This window comes from Mus caroli, chromosome 18, assembly GCF_900094665.2.
Source record: "Mus caroli chromosome 18, CAROLI_EIJ_v1.1, whole genome shotgun sequence".
Lineage (NCBI taxonomy): Eukaryota > Metazoa > Chordata > Mammalia > Rodentia > Muridae > Mus > Mus caroli.
The window spans coordinates 3,787,954-3,806,793 of NC_034587.1; the positions used below are offsets into that span (position 1 = coordinate 3,787,954).

The following is an 18,840-nucleotide window of genomic DNA, read 5'->3' on the forward strand; positions in this document are numbered from 1 at the left end:
CAACTTCCTTATTGTCCTCTGCATAAAAAGTCTGAGACTCAATTCGAAAATTACACTCAGATTCCACACGAACTCTCCTGTGTGTGTCTGTTTGTTACTCATTCATCCACGCTTTGCCCACCCGTGTCGAGAGACCCCGTTCCACGCAGACACAGGGACCCAGAGGGTCTGCGGCAGCATATGTTACTGAGATATTTTATAATTCTCAAAGACAAGGTATTGTAAAACTTTAAAAACTATACCTTCTTTAAAAATAAAGAAGGGGGGAATTATATCTCCGTGCAAATTATTTAAATCACATTTTTATTAAAAAATAAACTAGATATAATGATGTCTAGGACAGATAAAAAGGATCCACTTATTGGCACTTTCCATGATCCTGTTCAAATACTTAATATGGGGAAAAGGGGGAATGTTTCTCTTTTTTCCACAGAATGCTACAAGAGCATGCTAGCTTCCAATGTGACGTGTGAGTGCCCTGACAGTGGTGACCAGAAAGCTGTGTTGAGTGCACAAAAGAGGAGAAATCAGAGAGCAGCCACTTACAAACAGATAAAAAAATTTGTATCTCCACCATGGGCTGCAGCAAGGAGTACCAACCTGGTGCCAACTTAAAATAAAAACTAAAAAAGCTGACTCATGAGGAAAAAGACTGGTACAGAGAATGTACAAGATGCTTTTGTCAGAGACTATTTTTTGCCATTCAGGCCAGCTCCTTATAGCTATGAAAGTTTGTGTACCTTACCTATATGCTTATTGTTAAATAATTTTAAGAGTTAAGATCGCCAATCTTGGCAAGTCTTTTTATATTAATTGTAATTCTTGTCAATTAACTAATTGTGTAGATCCTAATTTAGATAAGTAATCTACTGTTATGTTTTTGTTAGAGACCTGCTTATGTTTTGCTGCCTATTAGAGTTAGGAAACGATCCTTGGTTTAAAAATCTGGGAATGCAAACTTTGAAAAGGTATCTACCACGGCTTTAGATCAGCAGCTACATACTGCCCATTTTGTTAATGATAAGCATAGGAATATTTCCATAGCTTTGTCAGGGCAATATATTATATAGATAAAGAATTAAAAGCAAAGGTTAATGCCCTAGAAGTAGTAGTGCTGGCAATAGGGCAAGATATTGCAAATATTAAGACCAGGTTAGCTACTAAATGTCATGCTCCTTTCCAATACATTTGTATCACCCCCTTACCTTATAATATGACCATTGATTGGGAAAAGACTAAAGCTCATTTGCAGGGAGTTTGGAGAGATACTGATATTTCTCATGGCTTAGAACAGTTAAAGGCAGAAATTTCAGACATTGCCAAGCCTTCACAGGTGTTCCAATGTCCTAGAAAGCTCTTGAGCAGACCATGGGCTTGGAATTCAGGGAGAGTGTTGCCTATTCAGTGACATTCATAATAGCCTCTGGCATTACACTATCACTTTGAATAAAAGCTATGTCACTGCCTTACACAGGAATTTACCATCATCTAGGAATAAGGAAGTTTAAGACCTAAAGAGGAACCAGAGTAGATACTTAGAACTATACATAGCTGAGTTACACCCATACACACATATTTACAATGGCCTAGGGGGAAGGTATACTACCAAAACTGGTTTTCAACCTGCCCCTGGCTTTCGACCTTGTTGCCCTCCCTTTTAGGGCCCCTATTGGGACTCCTATTATTGATCTCCTTTGGTCCTTGGGCATTTCAGAAATTGACCCGATTCGTTAAATCTCAAATTGATTCATCTCTTTCAAGTGTATTTGTTTCAGTTCATTACCATCTGCTGGACATTGGTGATAACGAGCAGGTTACTGGAGAGGAGGCAGACGTGGATGCGGCTTCATCACCCTCTTCCCAGGGAGAGAGACTCAATTTCCATAAAATGCTTAAGTAAGATCATTCCCCTTCCCCTAAATTCGGCCATCGGTCTCATGCCACAAATCATTTCTAGATTGCCATAGTCTGTGCTTCCAACATACATTCTCGCCACATTGGAAACTAAACAGTCATCCCAGGCTAGACACATCAAAAAATTGGAACTTGAAGCTGTCACCCGTGAGAGTTGTAAGACTAAGTACTGCACAGAGATTAGTCTGGAAGCTGTTAGACAGTCTCTGAGAGGCATGTCTGATTGCATGAAGGTTGAGTGCCCTAGGGTCCTTCCCCCAGGAAAAAACGGCACAAGAGCAGGTCAGGGTTACTCTGGGTAAAAATCTGTGGGCCTGAGAGTCAATCCTGTACAAGGCCCCTAACATTACACACTGGGGATCAGACCTCTACCTCTACCCATGGAGCTTGCTTCGTTCCTAAATCCCTTGGCTAGCCCAGGTTATATCCAACAGACTGGAACCATTAATTCAAGCCTCATAGATGACTTGTCCTTGTGTCCTTCATGGTTTTAGAGAATCACCCGGTGAGCAAACAGACGTTTAGGCGATGGTTAAAAATGTGGCTACAAATTTATTATACAATATGCCTTTATAAAAATATTCAAATGGGGGAAATGTTGGGAGCTATTAAGACAACACAATTGTCCTGATCTCTGAATTGGCCCTCTCCCCCCGAGAAGAAAAGAGGGTCAAAAGCAGGCCACCAACACACCGTTCCAAGAACAACCACAGATTGTTCCAGCCCTAAGTCAGCACTGGATGTCTGACCTCAAGATGTACCCTGATACTGCCAAGTTCCTGATTCCCAGTGTAGTCGCCAAAAGAAAAATTTCCGCTGCCCCATCCCACCTGCTGAGAAGTACTTGCTCTTTTGCTGCCCCATCCCTCCTGCTGAGGTGCATTTCCACTGCCCCATTCCTCCTGCTGAGAAGTACTTCCCCTTTTGCTTGTGCATTTAAACCTTGGGCCTAGCTAATACATTGGGGTCTTGATGCAATTCAGAACGTTTCCTTGGCGTTATTCTCACAAGACCCTCGTACCTCTCTACCCCCCATTTGGTTTTTAGGAGAAGGTCCCCTCGAGACCCTTGAATAACTGGACTTGCTGGGCGGGTCACATATCCAGGGATCCTTCCCATAATCAGCCTCCAAACACTGACACCATTTCATACACTAGCAAGATTTTGCTGAAAGGAAGCAGTTATAGCTGTCTCTTGTGAGACTACGCCGGGGCCTAGCAAACACATAAGTGGATGGCTCACAGTCAGCTATTGGATGGATAACAGGGTCCCTAATGGAGGAGCTAGAGAAAACACCCAAGGAGCTAAAGGGATCTGCAACCCTATAGGTGCAACAAATTTATGAACTAACCAGTACCCTGGAGCTCTTGACTCTAGCTGCACATGTATCAAAAGATGGCCTAGTCGGCCATCACTGGAAAGAGAGGCCCATTGGACTGCCAACTTTATATGCCCTAGTACAGGGGAACGACAGGGCCAAAATGTGGGAGTAGGTGGGTAGGGGAATGGGGGGAGGGTATAGGGGACTTTTGGGATAGCATTGGAAATGTAAATGAGGAAAATACCTAATTTTTAAAAAAAGAAAAAAAGAAAGAGCAATTTGCAAATTCATCTGGAATAACAAAAAATCCAGGATAGCAAAAACTATTCTCAACAATCTGGAATCACCATCCCTATACAACAATCAAGCTGTTCTACAGCACAATTGTGATAAAAAAAATCGCATGGTATTTGTACAGTGACAGGCAGGTAGATTAATGGAATAGAATTGAAGATCCAGAAATGAACCCATACACCTATGGTCACTTGATCTTTGACAAAAGAGCTAAAACCTTCCTGTGGAAAAAAGAGTATTTTCAACAAATGGTGCTGGTTCAACTGGCAGTCACCATGTAGAAGGATGCAAATTGATCCATTCTTATCTCCTCATAAAAAGCTCAAGTCCAAGTGGATCAAGGACTTCCACATAAAAGCAGTTACCCTGAAACTAATAGAAAAGAAAGTGGGGAAGAGCCTGGAACACGTGGGCACAGGGGAAAACTTCCTGAACAGAACGCAAACAGCTTATGCTTTAAGATCAAGAATTGACATATGGAACCCCATAAAATTGTAAAGCTTCTGTAAGGCAAAGGACACTATCAATAAGACAAAACAGCAATCAACAGATTGGGAAAAGATCTTTACCAACCCTGCATCTGATAGAGGACTAATATTCAATATATACTAAGAAATCAAAAAGAAAGACTTCAGAGACCCCCAAAAAGCTGTTAACAAATGGGGTACTGAGCCAAACAAAGACTTTTCAACTGAGGAATATCAAATGGCAAGGAACCCCTAAAGAAATGTTCAACATCCTTAGTCATCAGGAAATGGAAATCAAAACAACCCTGAGATTCCACCTCACACCAATCAGAATGGGTAAAATAAAAAACTCAGGTGACAGTGGATGCTGGTGAGAATGTGGAGAAAGAGGACACTCCTCCATTGCTGGTGAGATTGCAAGCTGGTACAACCACTCTGGAAATCAGTTTGGTGGTTCCTCAGAAAATTGTACATAGTACTACCTGAGGATCCAGCTATACCACTCCTGTGCATATACCCAGAAGATGCTCCAACATATAACAAGGACATATGCTCCACTATCTTTATATCAGCCTTACTTATAATAGCCAGAAGCTGGAAAGAACCCAGATGTCTTTCAACAGATGCATGGATACAGAAAATGTGGTGTATTTATGCAATGGTGTACTACTCAGCTATTAAAAACAATGAATTCATGAAATCCTTAATCAAATGGATGGAACTAAATAATATCCTGAGTAAGGTAGCCCAATCACAAAAGAACACACATGGTATACACTCACTGGTAAGTGGATATCAGCCCTTGGAAACCCAGGATAAAATTCACAGACCACATGAAGCTTAAGAAGAAGGAAGACCAAAGTGTGGATACTTCAGTCCTTCTTAGAAAGAGGAACTAAATACCCATGGGAGGAGATACAGACACAAAGTATGGAGCCGAGACTGGAGGGAAAGCCATCCAGACACCCAGGGACCCACCTGGGGATCTATCCCATATACAGTTCCAGACACCACTGTGGATGCCAACACCACTGTGGATGCCAACAAGTGCTTGCTGACAGGAGCCTGATATAGCTGTCTCCTGAGAGGCTCTGCCAGTGCCTGAGAAATACAGAGATGGATACTCTTAGCCACTCACTGGACTGAGCACAGAGTCTCAATGGATGAGCTAGAGAAAGGACTGAAGGAGATGAAGGGTTTGCAACCCCATAGGCAGAACAACAGTATGAACCAACCAGTACCCCCAGAGCTCCTGGGACTGAACCATCAACCAAAGAGTACACATGGAGGGACTCATGTCTCCAGGCGCATATGTAGCAGAGGACAGACGGCCTTGTTGAACATCAATGAGAGGAGTAGCCCTTGGTCCTGTGAAGGCTCAAAGCCCCAGTGTAATGGAATGTGAGGACAGAAAACCGGAGTAGGTGGTTTGATGAGCAGGGGTAGTGGAGATGAGATAAGGGGTTTTCAGAGGGGAAATGAGAAGGAAAGGTGATAACATTTGAAATGTAAATAAAGACTATATCTAATTTCAAAAAAAAAAAAAAAAAACACCCTTTGCTATACAGTGAGTTCTAGTCAGCATAGGCTACACACAATTCTGTCTTCAGAAATAAAACAAAATAGAGATTCTCCAGTCTGACCATGGTAGGCTATCTGCTTTTTCCCTTGCAGCCACACTCCATTTGGATCATCTAAGCTCTAGGACTACTTTGCAAGGACCAACACTGCCCCCAAACCCTTTGAGGACATGCAAGATGACAGTCTACTCTTAATCTGGGATGCCCAAGCCACTAAATATGACCCAAAGGAAACTTGTTCTAAGTTCCAAGGTCCAAAAAGACACAGACATGTGCATGCACATACATACATACATACACACATACACACAAATACACATACATATACCGTATATACACATAGACACAGACACACATATACACATATGCACACACACAAACACACCTACCACACACAAACACACCATACATGCACACATACCATCTAGAAATAATGTTATCCTCCCAAACTACAAATATCATAGCAATGACCCCAAATGAAAATACCTATAAGAAATTCCAGACAAACAATTAAAAATGTTTATAACTATGGTCAAACAAATCAACAAGACAAAATAAGAATGAAATAAGGAAGTCAATCTAAGATAATTTAAATTATTGGAGAAAGCCCAAACTGAAAAGTTACTGTAAATAAAAATTTCGGAAAGTAACTGAAGAACCTCAGTAGAGGACCTCACCAACGGGATGTAAATAGAGAGGCAGGGATGGAAGACAAAGAGAGCAACTGGATCCCTCAGTAAAAGTCAATGGGAAAATTTAAAAGTATGAACAGAATATAGGAGAGCTTGGGAATAATATATGAAAATACCTAATCTCTAAACTTTTGGAGGGGAAGAGGAGGAGAAGGAAGGAGGAGGAAGAAGAAATAACAACATAGAGAATATCTGAATATGTAAAATCATGGAAGAAAATTCCACATGCTTAGAGAGACATTCAGTCACATACAAGATGCCTACAGAATACCAACTAGACAAGACCAGAAATACATTCTCCATGACACATTAAAATATTAAAAACACAGAATGAAGAAAATGTATAGAAAATTGCAAGAAAAGTCAAGTCATTTTGTAAAGCCAGGCTCATCACAATAACATTTGATTATCCAACAGAGACCTTTAAGATATAAAGGCCAGAAGAAATATATTCTAAGCTCTGAAAGAATGCAACTATCAACCCAGACTATTATACCTATCAATATCATTAAAACTGAAGGAGAAAACATTCCACAACAAAACTACTAGGCAGATCTACAGAAGGTATTGGGAAAACTATTTCAGGGGCTGGAGAGATGGCTCAGAGGTTAAGAGCACTGACTGTTCTTCTGCAGGTCCCAGCAACCACATGGTAGCTACAATCATCCATAATGAGAACTGATGCTCTCTTCTGGTGCATCTGAAGACAGCTATAGTGTACTTACATATAATAATAAACAAATCTTTAAAAAGAAAAAAAAAAGAAAAAACGATTTCAGTATAAAAAGAGTAATCAGACCTTAGAGTCACAAGAGAATGAATAAATCATGTCAAAGAGCCGAAAGAGACCTGAGGAACACCACAAAAATCAACAAAATGACAGAAATTGATGCATATCTTTCAATAATAACTTAATATTAATGGTTTAAATACCTCAATAGTGGGACAGAAATTGGACTAGAAACAAAATAGAAAAAGCTATTTCAAGCAAATATAATTTAAAAAGGAGACCTAAGTAATTTAATATCTTATAAAATTGATATAAAACTACAATTTAATCCTCATTAAATGGAAAAAATCTGCCAACAGAATATTACACTCATAAACATATACACACCACAAATTAAATGTCCAACTTCTCAAGGAAATACTGTTAGAAATAAAACAGCAGTAACCTCAACATGGTGATGGTAAATGATTTGAATATCCTACTCTTACCTATAGACATCATCTGGATAAAAACTAAACAATAAAAACTATGGAGTTAGACAATATCACAAATCAAATGGACCTAACAGAACATTCCACCCAATGGAGACTGCATATTCTTCTCAGCAGCCTAGGAAAATTTCTCCAAAAAATGACTACATATTAAGATATGGTGCTGATAATTGAACAGCTACATATAGAAGAATTAAAGCCTATCCTTATACATTACTTGGAACAAAACTCAACCCTAAATATAGGAAGGATCTCAACATAAGACTTGATACCTGAACCTGGTAGAGGAGAAAGTAGGAAATATTCAAAATCATTGACATAGTAAAGGATTTTCTGAATAGGATTCTTCGTAGCATAGGTATTACAACCAATGATTAATAAATGGGACCTCATTAAATTGAAAAGATTCTGTAGAGCAAATTACACTATAATTCCAGCAAAGAGGCAAAATCTTTATCAGCTATACATCAACAGAAGGTTACTACACAGAATACATAAGAGATTAAAAACAAAACAAAACAAAAAACTCATGAGTGTTAATAAAACAAGATACCCAATTCTAAAATGGGCCATGGTACTAAACAGAGAGTTTACAAAAAATAAAATACAGCTAGGAAACATTTTTAAGTGTTCAATATCCTTGGTCATCAAAGAAATGTAAATTAAAACCACACTGAGATTTCATCTCATCCCAGTCATAATGGCTAAGATCAAAACAATGATCCTAACAAATTCTGGTACTGATGTGGCAAAACAGGAAAAACTTATTTACTGGAGCAAGTGCTAACTGGGAAAACCACTATGGAAATCTGTGTAGTTTCTTCCAACAGCTAAAAATAGCAGGATCCAGCTATACTGCTCTTGGTTATAAACCAGAAGAGCCCTTATATCCTAATACAGAGGTACTTGCTTATCCATGGTCATTTTTGCACAATTAACAACAGTCAGGAAATGGAAGCAGCCTAGATATCAATCAACTGGTGAGTTGATAAGAAAAATGAGGTACACTTAAGCAGTGGAGTGTTAACCAAATGCTAATAAAAATGAAAATATAAAATTTGCAGGTAAATGGGTACAGCTAAAAATAATCATTTTGAATAAAAGAACCCAGTCCTGAAAGACAAATGTGAATCTTCTCATTTTGTGATGTTCCATTTGAATATTCAGATCTGTGCTTTATTTGCAATGCCTACAGAGGTCATAAAAATCAGTAAAAGGCCATGGAGGGCATTTCAAGGGATGCAAAATAAAATGCAGTGGTATAAGTCTTAAACAAAAATCAAGAAATAGGAAGAGTTAAATTGGGATGAGTATGAGAGGCATAACTCACATTAAAGCTTCAGAAATCTACTGTAGATGTTTCTTAAACACACACATAAATACACATATATAGAAACCTACTGTAGAAGTTTCTGAAATACATACATAAACACACTATAAAAAAAAAAGTTTAAACAGAGTTCCTCTGTAACAGGGTGACAACACTCCTACTAGATACCATAGGCTAAAAAAAAGTGCTGGGAATGGTTTATCTTTTAGGATGCTGGCCAGTAAGATAACAGAGATCTCAAACATTACAGGCTATTGGTGGCATTTGTGGTTAAGACACAGAGCATGGTGTTAAGACCATATATAAGAGGTGAAGACACCTCAGACTCAAATCAACAGGTGGATAAATTGAGCTGCCACTAACCTGGAAGCTGCATCCTTACTAACTAGATCTTACACTGCTGAAAGTTGCTGCATGCTAATAGAGGACAGAAGAAATCATCAATTTTATTAGTTGTAAAATCTTAAGAGCTACAATGATGACTGGCTTGGCAAGATACTGATGCAATAAGGGCACAAATGGGCTGGAATAACTGACCACTTTCTGATAGGATTTGAAGTTTGTTCCACAAGTTGAGCAAATATACTTGTCACCCTTAACAGGGCCAAGGAACTGTAGCTAGACTGATCATAGGCCTTATGGGAAATTTTACAACTATTGTTCTGCTAAATGTACACAGTAGTAAACCACCTCCTAATGACTTATTCTACCCATAAACTAATGCATGTCTCAACTCTCATCAAGGAATCGTCCTTCTTCAGTAGATGGTGATGGATGCAGAGATCCATAGCTGCTCAAAATACAAAGAACAAAAATTTATAGAATGTTCAGCCATACATTGAATATTTATATTCCACCTCCTCCTCCCAAGAATAAGGAATCTTATGGAAGAGAAGGCTGAAGGACTGTGGGAGATAGAGGCAGAGGCTGAGTACAAGAAAATCATGTTCTCTGGACACAGAAGAGCAGTTCCACATTTGAACTCACAGCAGCTGTGATAGCATGCAAGATTGAAACCCACAAAAGGGAGAAGGGAATGAAGTCACACAAGCACATGAGGAGCTGTTGACAGCTGATAGCTGCTATGGGAGGAAGAGTAAATTTTATTCAAGGGTGTGTGTCCTTGTAGGTCACCCTGTTCCAGTGGAGGGCCACTTATCCAGGACAATATGGGAAGCACAGATTAGGACTGATAGTTTTTTTTTTTTTTTGTTTTGTTTTGTTTTGTTTTGTTTTGTTTTGTTTTAAAAGAAGGCACAAAGTTAGGTGTGTATGGAAGGGGTTGATCTGGGAGAAGTTAAAGGAGGGGGGAATAGAACTACATATTATACAAAATGTTCCAAAGAACTAATGAAAAATTACAAAAGAAAATTTTGTTAAGCTATTATTTTTAAATTTCCAGTGTTTACTTTTAATGATGGTTCTTAAATGCTTTAACAACCCCCCTCCCTTTTATCCCACCACCCTCCAGAGATAGTGGAAAAGAAAGGGTACAGGGAAAGTAGACCTGTTTAGAAAGGTTCTTGGAAGGAACTCCCATCTGTGTTGTCAGGAAATCTGCAGTTCAGATTACATGTCAGCAGCTTGTTCTACTGGCAAACACTTCACAGATACACCAGCAGTCTAGTTTGGTAGTCAGGATGGCAAATACAAATCAACAGACAACCAGGTCTCAGCTTCGACATGAGTCAACAAGGAGGTACCAGGAGTTCTCTGCTGTGCCTCTCTCAGCAAAGCAAAGATCAGGGAAGATACATAACCAAAAAGCATTACATAGCTTTACACAGCATTACATAGCTGTACCAACAAGTCAAGTTCAGCCCTCTCCACTGTCCATCGAGTCCTGTTTATATCCCTCCAAACATCACATGTCCTCCATGTGACTTGTCTCACCATGGGTCTTGTCTTAGCATGCAAGTCTGATTTAACAAAACTCCACACGAGTCTGTCTCAGCTGACATCACTCTGCCAATCAGCCTGAGTTGGAGGAAGTGGCAAAGAAACAGAAGTTTTTTGATGCCTTTGTCTCTATGGAGTCCCAACAAATGGAGCTCAACACCACAGTATAAGGCAGACTAATATGTGTGTTTTTAGCAAAGAATCCTTTATGTCCTTTCATGCGCTTGTTTTAGCAGAACACCTATTTACCTGTGTTTGCTTCAGGGAAATGTTTCTTCATGAGTCTGCCTTAGCCTTTCATATGTGTCTACTTCAACACAAATGTTCCTTCACATGTTTGCCCCAGCAAAACACCATCCAACACAACTGACTTTCCAAAGAACTCTTAACTTTCTACTTCATTCAGCCTAAATGTTAATGTGATTTTTTTGTATAGTTTCTTTAATATCTGGAGATAGAATGTTTAAGTTTGTATACAGGTATTCAGAATTTTGTTTTAACAATCTATTTAGACTTAGTGTTCTCCTTTATATCTTTCCAAGGATATTCAGTTTTTTAATTTTTAAATGTATATTCTACACCTTACATTATCTATGTCCTCTAAAGTTTGTCCTGCTAATCTTGGTTTGTATTTTAATACCATTAAAATTTCTTAAATATTTGGTTGTTTTAATAGTTATGAATATTAATGAATGAAGGGCTGGAATGACAGCTAAAGGAACTGATAAGAATTTTCCTACAAGCATATATTGTATTAATTTTACCAGTAGACTTTCTTGCTTCCTAAGTAATATTTAAAGTTTATATTAAATTTTTGTTTGCATTTTAATAGAAATCATATTAAACATCTATTGTAGCTCGCCTCTTGCTTTAATACATTTTATGAGATATGGCAACACTGCCAAACACATTAGATAAATTTATTTTGTATTGCTGTGTTGCCTAATACAATATTAATTAACTATTATCCTGTTGTCCATTTTTCTCTAGGTGAACACTTGAGCTCTTTACCAGTTTTTTATTTATTTGTCCTGTGGTAAAAACATGGTCCAATAATCATTTTATAGTAGCAAAATCAAAATCTACTCCTAGCAAACCTCACAACTCATTTTTTCATATTTAAGATCATAATTTAGGTCACGCTAAATTTTTATAGAAATTAATTCTTTAATAACAAATTAAAACATTCAGTGGAAAGTCTTTAAGAGAAATTGTAAAATGTGAAGTAATGGTAAGAGAAGCAGGCTAGGTTTGGAGGCAAGTACCTAAAATCAAAACTACTCAGGGGATTGAAGGAGTGAGTCGGCTCTGCCTGTAAACTGAGGTCAGCCTGGCAACTGAACATGACTTTACCAAAACAGATCTTGGAGCATGTATTGTAGCCTCCCCTAGCCTGAAGAGGGCTGGTACAGACCATGTCACCACTGAGGTGGGGCCACCTGCGGTGCAGCTTTCTGACTTGGCTGGCTTCTTTTGAAATGACAACTGCCCTGAGATTCTGTTACCTGCTGAGAGGCTGAACCTGTCTTCCTGAGACATTCCTGAATAAGCAACCAGCCTGGGGATCAAGTGCTGACAGAATGGCTCCAGGCACCAAGAGTGGACTGGCAGGGGGATGGGCCTTCCCTCTTATAAGCATGGTCTCTTAATAAACTCGCAAGCCTTGAACAGAAACGTGTCTTGGTCTCCATTATTTTCTCTCGCAGTCTAAGTCTCATTCAGCCCCAGCCTGCCTCCCAGGTGTACAGGGTTCATGTAGGCCGGGGGCCGGCATACAACAATGTATGAGACCCAAATTCCATTCCAGTGCCACAAAGAGAAAAGCAGGCTGAAAGAGATGTTTCAAAAAAAGAAATGTACAAATGAAAACTAAAGTAACTAATAAATAGATTATTTCCAACAAATAAATATTTAATCCTGCCTTTAATGTTAAGTGACTTTTCAAGGACACCCTGCTGTTGCTACTGCTGTAACCCTGGGAAACAACCAAGGTCCCCCAGTTTGTCTTCTCCTTGACCAACAGAAAATGTAGTGCAGTCATGTTCTCATCTCCTAAAAGAGAAGAACAAGGCTACTTTGCTGTTACTTTTGTCTAGTTTCATGTGATATTTTTCAAACATCAGAAGAAATCACTGCTAAAAATCACTTTACTAATTTAGTCATCTTTCTTCTATCAGACCAATCTGACCAAAAGTGAGTCCAAATAAATGAGTAGCCTGTGCTGACATGATTCAAAGGTTTAGAAGTTCTAGAAGAGACCAGTTAGCAATCCCATCTACCTTTGCATTTTCAATGCAGGGACAAAGTGCCCATGCAGCACTGGCCTTCACGTCTGGGTGTGGGTTTTTGAGCAGGGACCACAATAAGCGAACTCCATCTAAGCGGTCAATTATCCTGTGGAAAAGCCAAAAACAGTAGTGTGAACTGTAAGCTGTAAACAAATGGGAACATTCATGCAGCCCTCTTAGTCACATAATTCTAGTTTGGGCCTAGACATTCTGCTGGGGTCTCTTCTGGTCAATACTCCTAGAACAATAAGATTTATGCTATTGAATGCTCAAGCCCTGTGATTTCAGTTTCATGACTCAATAAGCTTGCTGAATAATTATGATTCGTATAAACTAAAATCAAGCCACACAATGTCTTAACTAGCTGTACACAGTCTGTTAGTAAAAATACTGGTTTCTTTCACATAATAGCATTTTACTTTCCAAAATAAAATACTTATGCCTCAAAGTTGTGTAGTTTTCATTTCATGTTGTCTGTGTTTAGTTGACTCACCTTATGGTACGACATATTTTAATCTCCTTTAGCCGTAGTTTGCCTTTAGGAATTAAAATCATCACACCACAGTGCATCTTTTGTTGGGCACAAACAACATATAACTTGTTTCCCATTTGCTCCTTCCCAGCAAGCCTAGCACAACTGACAGTGCTGTAATCACTTAAACATACTGTAATCAAAATATCTTCATGACTAGTTGAAAAATGAATTATCATGAGAGTCATCTCTGCACCATTTGTCTTCTGTTTATGTGTCAATCAGCCCAGGGAACATAGCCTTGCAAGAAGGGCTATAGAGGGCTGGGGGTGGAGGACAAGGCCAAACACACCTTAATATCCTTCACAAACACAGCTTTGTTCATGGAGATGCATTAAACTCAAAGCAGATGAGGAAAGATAAGGACCGTCCCAATTCCTGTGACATTTAATCTCCAGTTCAATTGAACATATTTAGTACTTAGCCACAAATAGACTAAATCCTAGCTTTTAAAATGCCATTCAAATCTCCCTTTACAGTTGACATTTTAAGAAATCTATAGTTCATTATTATTTGAGATGTTTGCCAGGGATTAAATATTATCCAACATTTCCAAGTGGCTTATGGGCAGCATTGTGCAATGGGTTATGCTAACAGCCTATAGCAAAATAGAAGCCAGCTTCTTTTTTTCTTTTTAGAAATGCACTCTTAAGAAATAACTCCTTCTATTGAGATAATTCAGCACTAAAGAAAGGATCCTTGCTGCTTTTCCAGAGGACATAAGTTTAGTCTCTAGCACCCACTGCTCTCTTCTGGAACATACACACCCACAAACATATAAGCATACATCTATTTTTTAATTAACTAAAATTAAAAATAAATAAGAAAGGAAGAAATCCAGGAAGTCATTCTATGTCAACCACTAGCCTATAAATGCCCACTCACATATACACACTCGGGAACATATACCTACATGTATATACATATACATGCACACACACAGACACACACATACACACAAATAAATCAGACATCCTTCTCCCCAGACAAATTTTTACAACTAGCTACAAAAATTCACCCTTCATTGTAAAAGTGGATCCATTGTCCCCCTCTTTCACTCAGTAGCCTTAGAAATTCCTCAGCTACTTAGTTATAATAAATAAGGGCTGTGATTCATTACTGGTATCTTAAAAGTCTCAGTAGAACAGGAGTAATAGCATGCTGTGAAGAAAATAACAAAACCATGTGCACACACCAGAACTGAGCCAAGAGAAGCAAACCCCACAGGTTAGCCCCATCCCTTGCCTGCTCCATCCTTGGCTGACAATCACTGACTCCACACATCAGTCCCTTTGTCTGTCACCTGCTCCTTGTCTTCACTCTCTGCCCTCAGCTCTGTGGCAGAATCCACATGCCTCTGCTTGATATTTCAGCCTCTCTCCACTCCCATTTCTACAATACATCCCTTGGAAGGCCTGCTCAAACTTCTTCACAAGCTCCCTGTGAACAACAACCCAGGCATGTGTGTTCTGTCCCTCATACCAACCTTGTTCCAGGTTCCATCAAGCCTACTGAACAATTTACAATCAAAGGATCCTTTTAGGACTAAACCATCTCCAATGGCTTCCTGTTTGTCTGGGTAGTATTAAATCCCTTATTCTGAGTTCAGTAATTTTTTTCAAGTAATAGATTTATTCCTTCCAATTCTCTTATCCAAACAATTGCTCATAAAAGTCCATGAATGTTTACTAAACTCTAAGGGCTAGACATTCAAAAATAATAAATACATTCGACTTTCATTAGCAAGGATGGCTGGGCTGATGAGAATTGGCTGCTTCTTTCAAGGCTCTGGCCGAAGCATTTTCACTAATTGATCAGATAAATCCTGTCCTACCTGTTTTAAAATGATATCTACATTGTACAGCACTATAACTCATGCTGAAACTAAGATCATCAAACAAGTACAAACAAGTACAAACAAGTACAGCTTTCTGGTGCTTACAGACTCTGTTTCAGAACTCTTCTGAGTGGCATTGGATGACATCATCATCACCAACTCAAAGTATGAAAATGCACTAATGTGGCATAAATAGACTGTCATGGATGATCTGTGTATAGCATAAAAGCTTAAGCCACATGGCAAGTTGGATCTGAGCATTGTGAGGCATCCTGTGAATACCAGCATGTATTTATTATTATTATCATTATTATTATTATGGTGATAATGGTAATTATTATGGTAATAATAATGATAATAATAATACAGGCAGAATGTTACTTTTTCTGACCTTGGCTGGAAAGATGTGCTCTGGACAGCTCAGAAATTTTCAGTGTTTTCCCATATCCAAACCTCAGAGTATAAAAATGAAAGGATATTCATAATTTTTAAAGAGTTTTGTTTTACTTTTAATTATAGGAATGAGTGAAAATGTCCTTGGAAACCAGGGCACAGATCCACCCAGAGCTGGAGTTACAGATGGTTTAGCCAATGTGAGTTCTGGGAATTGATTTTACGTCCCCTCCAAGAGCAGCATGTCCTCTTAACTGCTGAGCACTGGAGAATGTTCCAGCCCCTGTAATCTTTACTTATAAATAGAGTACAGAATTTATCAACATAGATCTACAAATAAGGACTGCTTGCATACTAATTGTCCTTCAGGGAAGTACAGTCCAGTGAAGGACTGGGAGCCATTGCTGTAGCAAGTGTGTGCGTATGTACCAATGCACAGAGCAGACACTGCTATGGACCACAGGACAGCTGTTCTCCACTAGCAGTGTCAGTGTGACCCGATGCTCAGGGTCTGTATCAAAAATCCCAGACGTGGGAGACTGAAGCAGAAGGATCTGGAGTTCCAGGCCAGCTTGGACTACACTGTCATTACCACAAACATATGGAAGTAAAACAAGGCTGGGCAGTGATGAAACACACCTTTAATCCCAGCATGACAGGTGGGTCTGAGTTCAAGGCCAGCCTGGTCTACAAAAGAGTTTCAGGAAAATCAGGGATATTCAGAGAAACCCTGTCTTGGAAAATAAAAAGCAAAAATACAAACAAAACATAATAAAGAATAAAATCAAATAAAAAAGGAAGGAAGGAAGGAAGGAAGGAAGGAAGGAAGGAAGGAAGGAAGGAAGGAAGGAAGGAAGGGAGATAAAGGTAAAAAACAAAAACAAAAAACAAACAAAAAAACCCCACCTCTTCTAAGGGGTCCAATTCTTTTCTGGAGCCTCAGCACACTGCTTTGCCTGTAGTTCTATGTCCTCCCTGACAGAAGCACCTTACAAGGCGTGCCATGTACAGGCTCTGTGACTACCACCCTAGAATACTGGTTAGTCAGATCTGAAACAAAACAGTTTTTGCTTCTTTTTTCAGTAAACCAGAAAAGTCTCTCCCAACATAAGAACATTCCTTTGCAAATCTCACACTTGCAAAGTACATCCCTCCATTCTAACTCTAACCAGTAATACTTTTAATTTGAAATTGTCTCTAGATTGAGTATATATTAACAAAGAATCTCTTTATGAGTTTATTGCTTCTTGTGGAGCAATGGTGGTTTCACAGGTGACATTAATTTAAACACCTAACCATTTTCCATGCATTTATACCATTTCTGTAGCTCTTAAATTTGACTGACAACTTGGTTTGAGTTGATTTCCAGAAGTGATAACTCTCCTCATTGTTATAGCAAGGAACTTTTACCTTCATCACTGACATCACAGACAAAGCTGACTTGTGCATTTTCAGAATCTTCTGTTCTACAGTGGAAATCAAACTGTTGCAGAATAATAGCTCTAGGGAGATGACTAGGCATTCAATTTCCATCTTTTAAGAAAAATTAATAGCAATACTGGGTTTGGTGGCACACACCTGTAGCTCCAGTACTGGGAGATCAAGGCAAGAGGATTGGATGCTCAAGGTCATCTTCAGATACATAGTACATGAGATCAGACTAAAGTACATGAGACCCTATCTCCACACCCCCTTCCACCAAAAACAAAATAAAACAAAAACCCACAAACAAAACACACAAATTTGTAAAACATGCAGTTGTTTCTGTTTCCTGGTCTTCTGTATGATATTAACATTACTAGGACTGAAAGATGTCTAGCTGGTTTCCTTGACCACCAAGGTCACAGATATAAACAATTTGTTTTGTATCATTGGCATGAGTAAGACTAATGGTTCTTTCAGGAAAAAAAAATCAATGTATTTTGAAAATAATTTTGCATGTTTTATAATAAAGTCACAGTAAGAGATGCTCCACCTTCCAAAGCTAAGCTTATGGTTGAGTTATGTTGGTGACCCTTGGAGCTCTCCATAGTGAGCATGTGAGTCTCTTTTTTCACTGGAAAGGTCACCCTGACAGGTGCTCTCTGAGTTTCCCCATCTGTATTTTGTAGCACAGGCATTTTGTAATTCTCATCTAACAGTTATTTTATTCGAAATTATGAAATAGAGAACTTTCCCAGTTTCTCTGTCTTCCCAGTTTGAGATATGACATTCTGGAGTGTTTCCTCTTGTGGACCACAGCTTGCCTAACTTTCCCCAATGCGAGCTGAGTGCTGCATGTTTCTATTTTAGAGGTCTTGTGGTAGAGCTGCAGCTGACTTACTGTCTTCCTTCTTTTTTTTTCCTCCAATTTTTTATTAGGTATTTACTTCATTTACATTTCCAATGCTATCCCGAAAGTCCCTATACCGCCCCCCCCCCGCGCCCCACTCCCCTATCCACCCACTTCCACTTCTTGACCCTGGTGTTTCCCCTGTACAGGGGCATATAAAGTTTGCAAGACCAAGGGGCCTCTCTTCCCAATGATGGCCAGCTAGGCCATCTTCTGCTACATATGCAGCTAGAGACACAAGCTCTGGGGGTACTGGTTAGTTCATATTGTTGTTCCACCTATAGGGTTACAGACCCCTTCAGTTCCTTGGGTGCTTTCTCTAGCTCCTCCATTGGGGGCCCTATATTCCATCCAATAGCTGACTGTGAGCATCCACTTCTGTGTTTGCCAGGCTTAGCCTCATAAGAGACAGCTATATCAGGGTCCCTTCAGCAAAATCTTGCTGGCATATGCAATAGTGTCTGTGTGTGGTGGCTGGTTATGGGATGAACCCCCAGGCGAGACAGTGTCTGGATAGTCCATCCTTTCATCTCAGCTCCAAGCTTTGTCTCTGTAACTCCATGGGTGTTTTGTTCCCAATTCTAAGAAGGGGCGAATTGTCCACACTTTGGTCTTCCTTCTTTTTGAGTTTCATGTGTTTTATAGGTTGTATCTTGGGTATTCTAAGTTTCTAAGTATCAGTGAGTGCATATCATGTGAGTTCTTTTTTTTGTTGTTTTGTTTTTTGATTTTTTTTTTTT

General features: G+C 39.1%; 1 protein-coding gene across 2 annotated transcripts in view; it reads right to left on the reverse strand.

Moving 5' to 3' along the window:
• The window catches only part of Armc4 (armadillo repeat containing 4), a 194,176-nt gene that overhangs the window by 74,514 nt on the left and 100,822 nt on the right, over nucleotides 1–18,840 (reverse strand). For both annotated transcript variants that reach the window (XM_021150551.2, XM_021150552.1), the window contains one exon: nucleotides 12,998–13,112. In XM_021150551.2, the coding sequence (XP_021006210.1) occupies nucleotides 12,998–13,112 (115 nt within the window). The remainder of the gene's footprint in view (nucleotides 1–12,997; nucleotides 13,113–18,840) is intronic.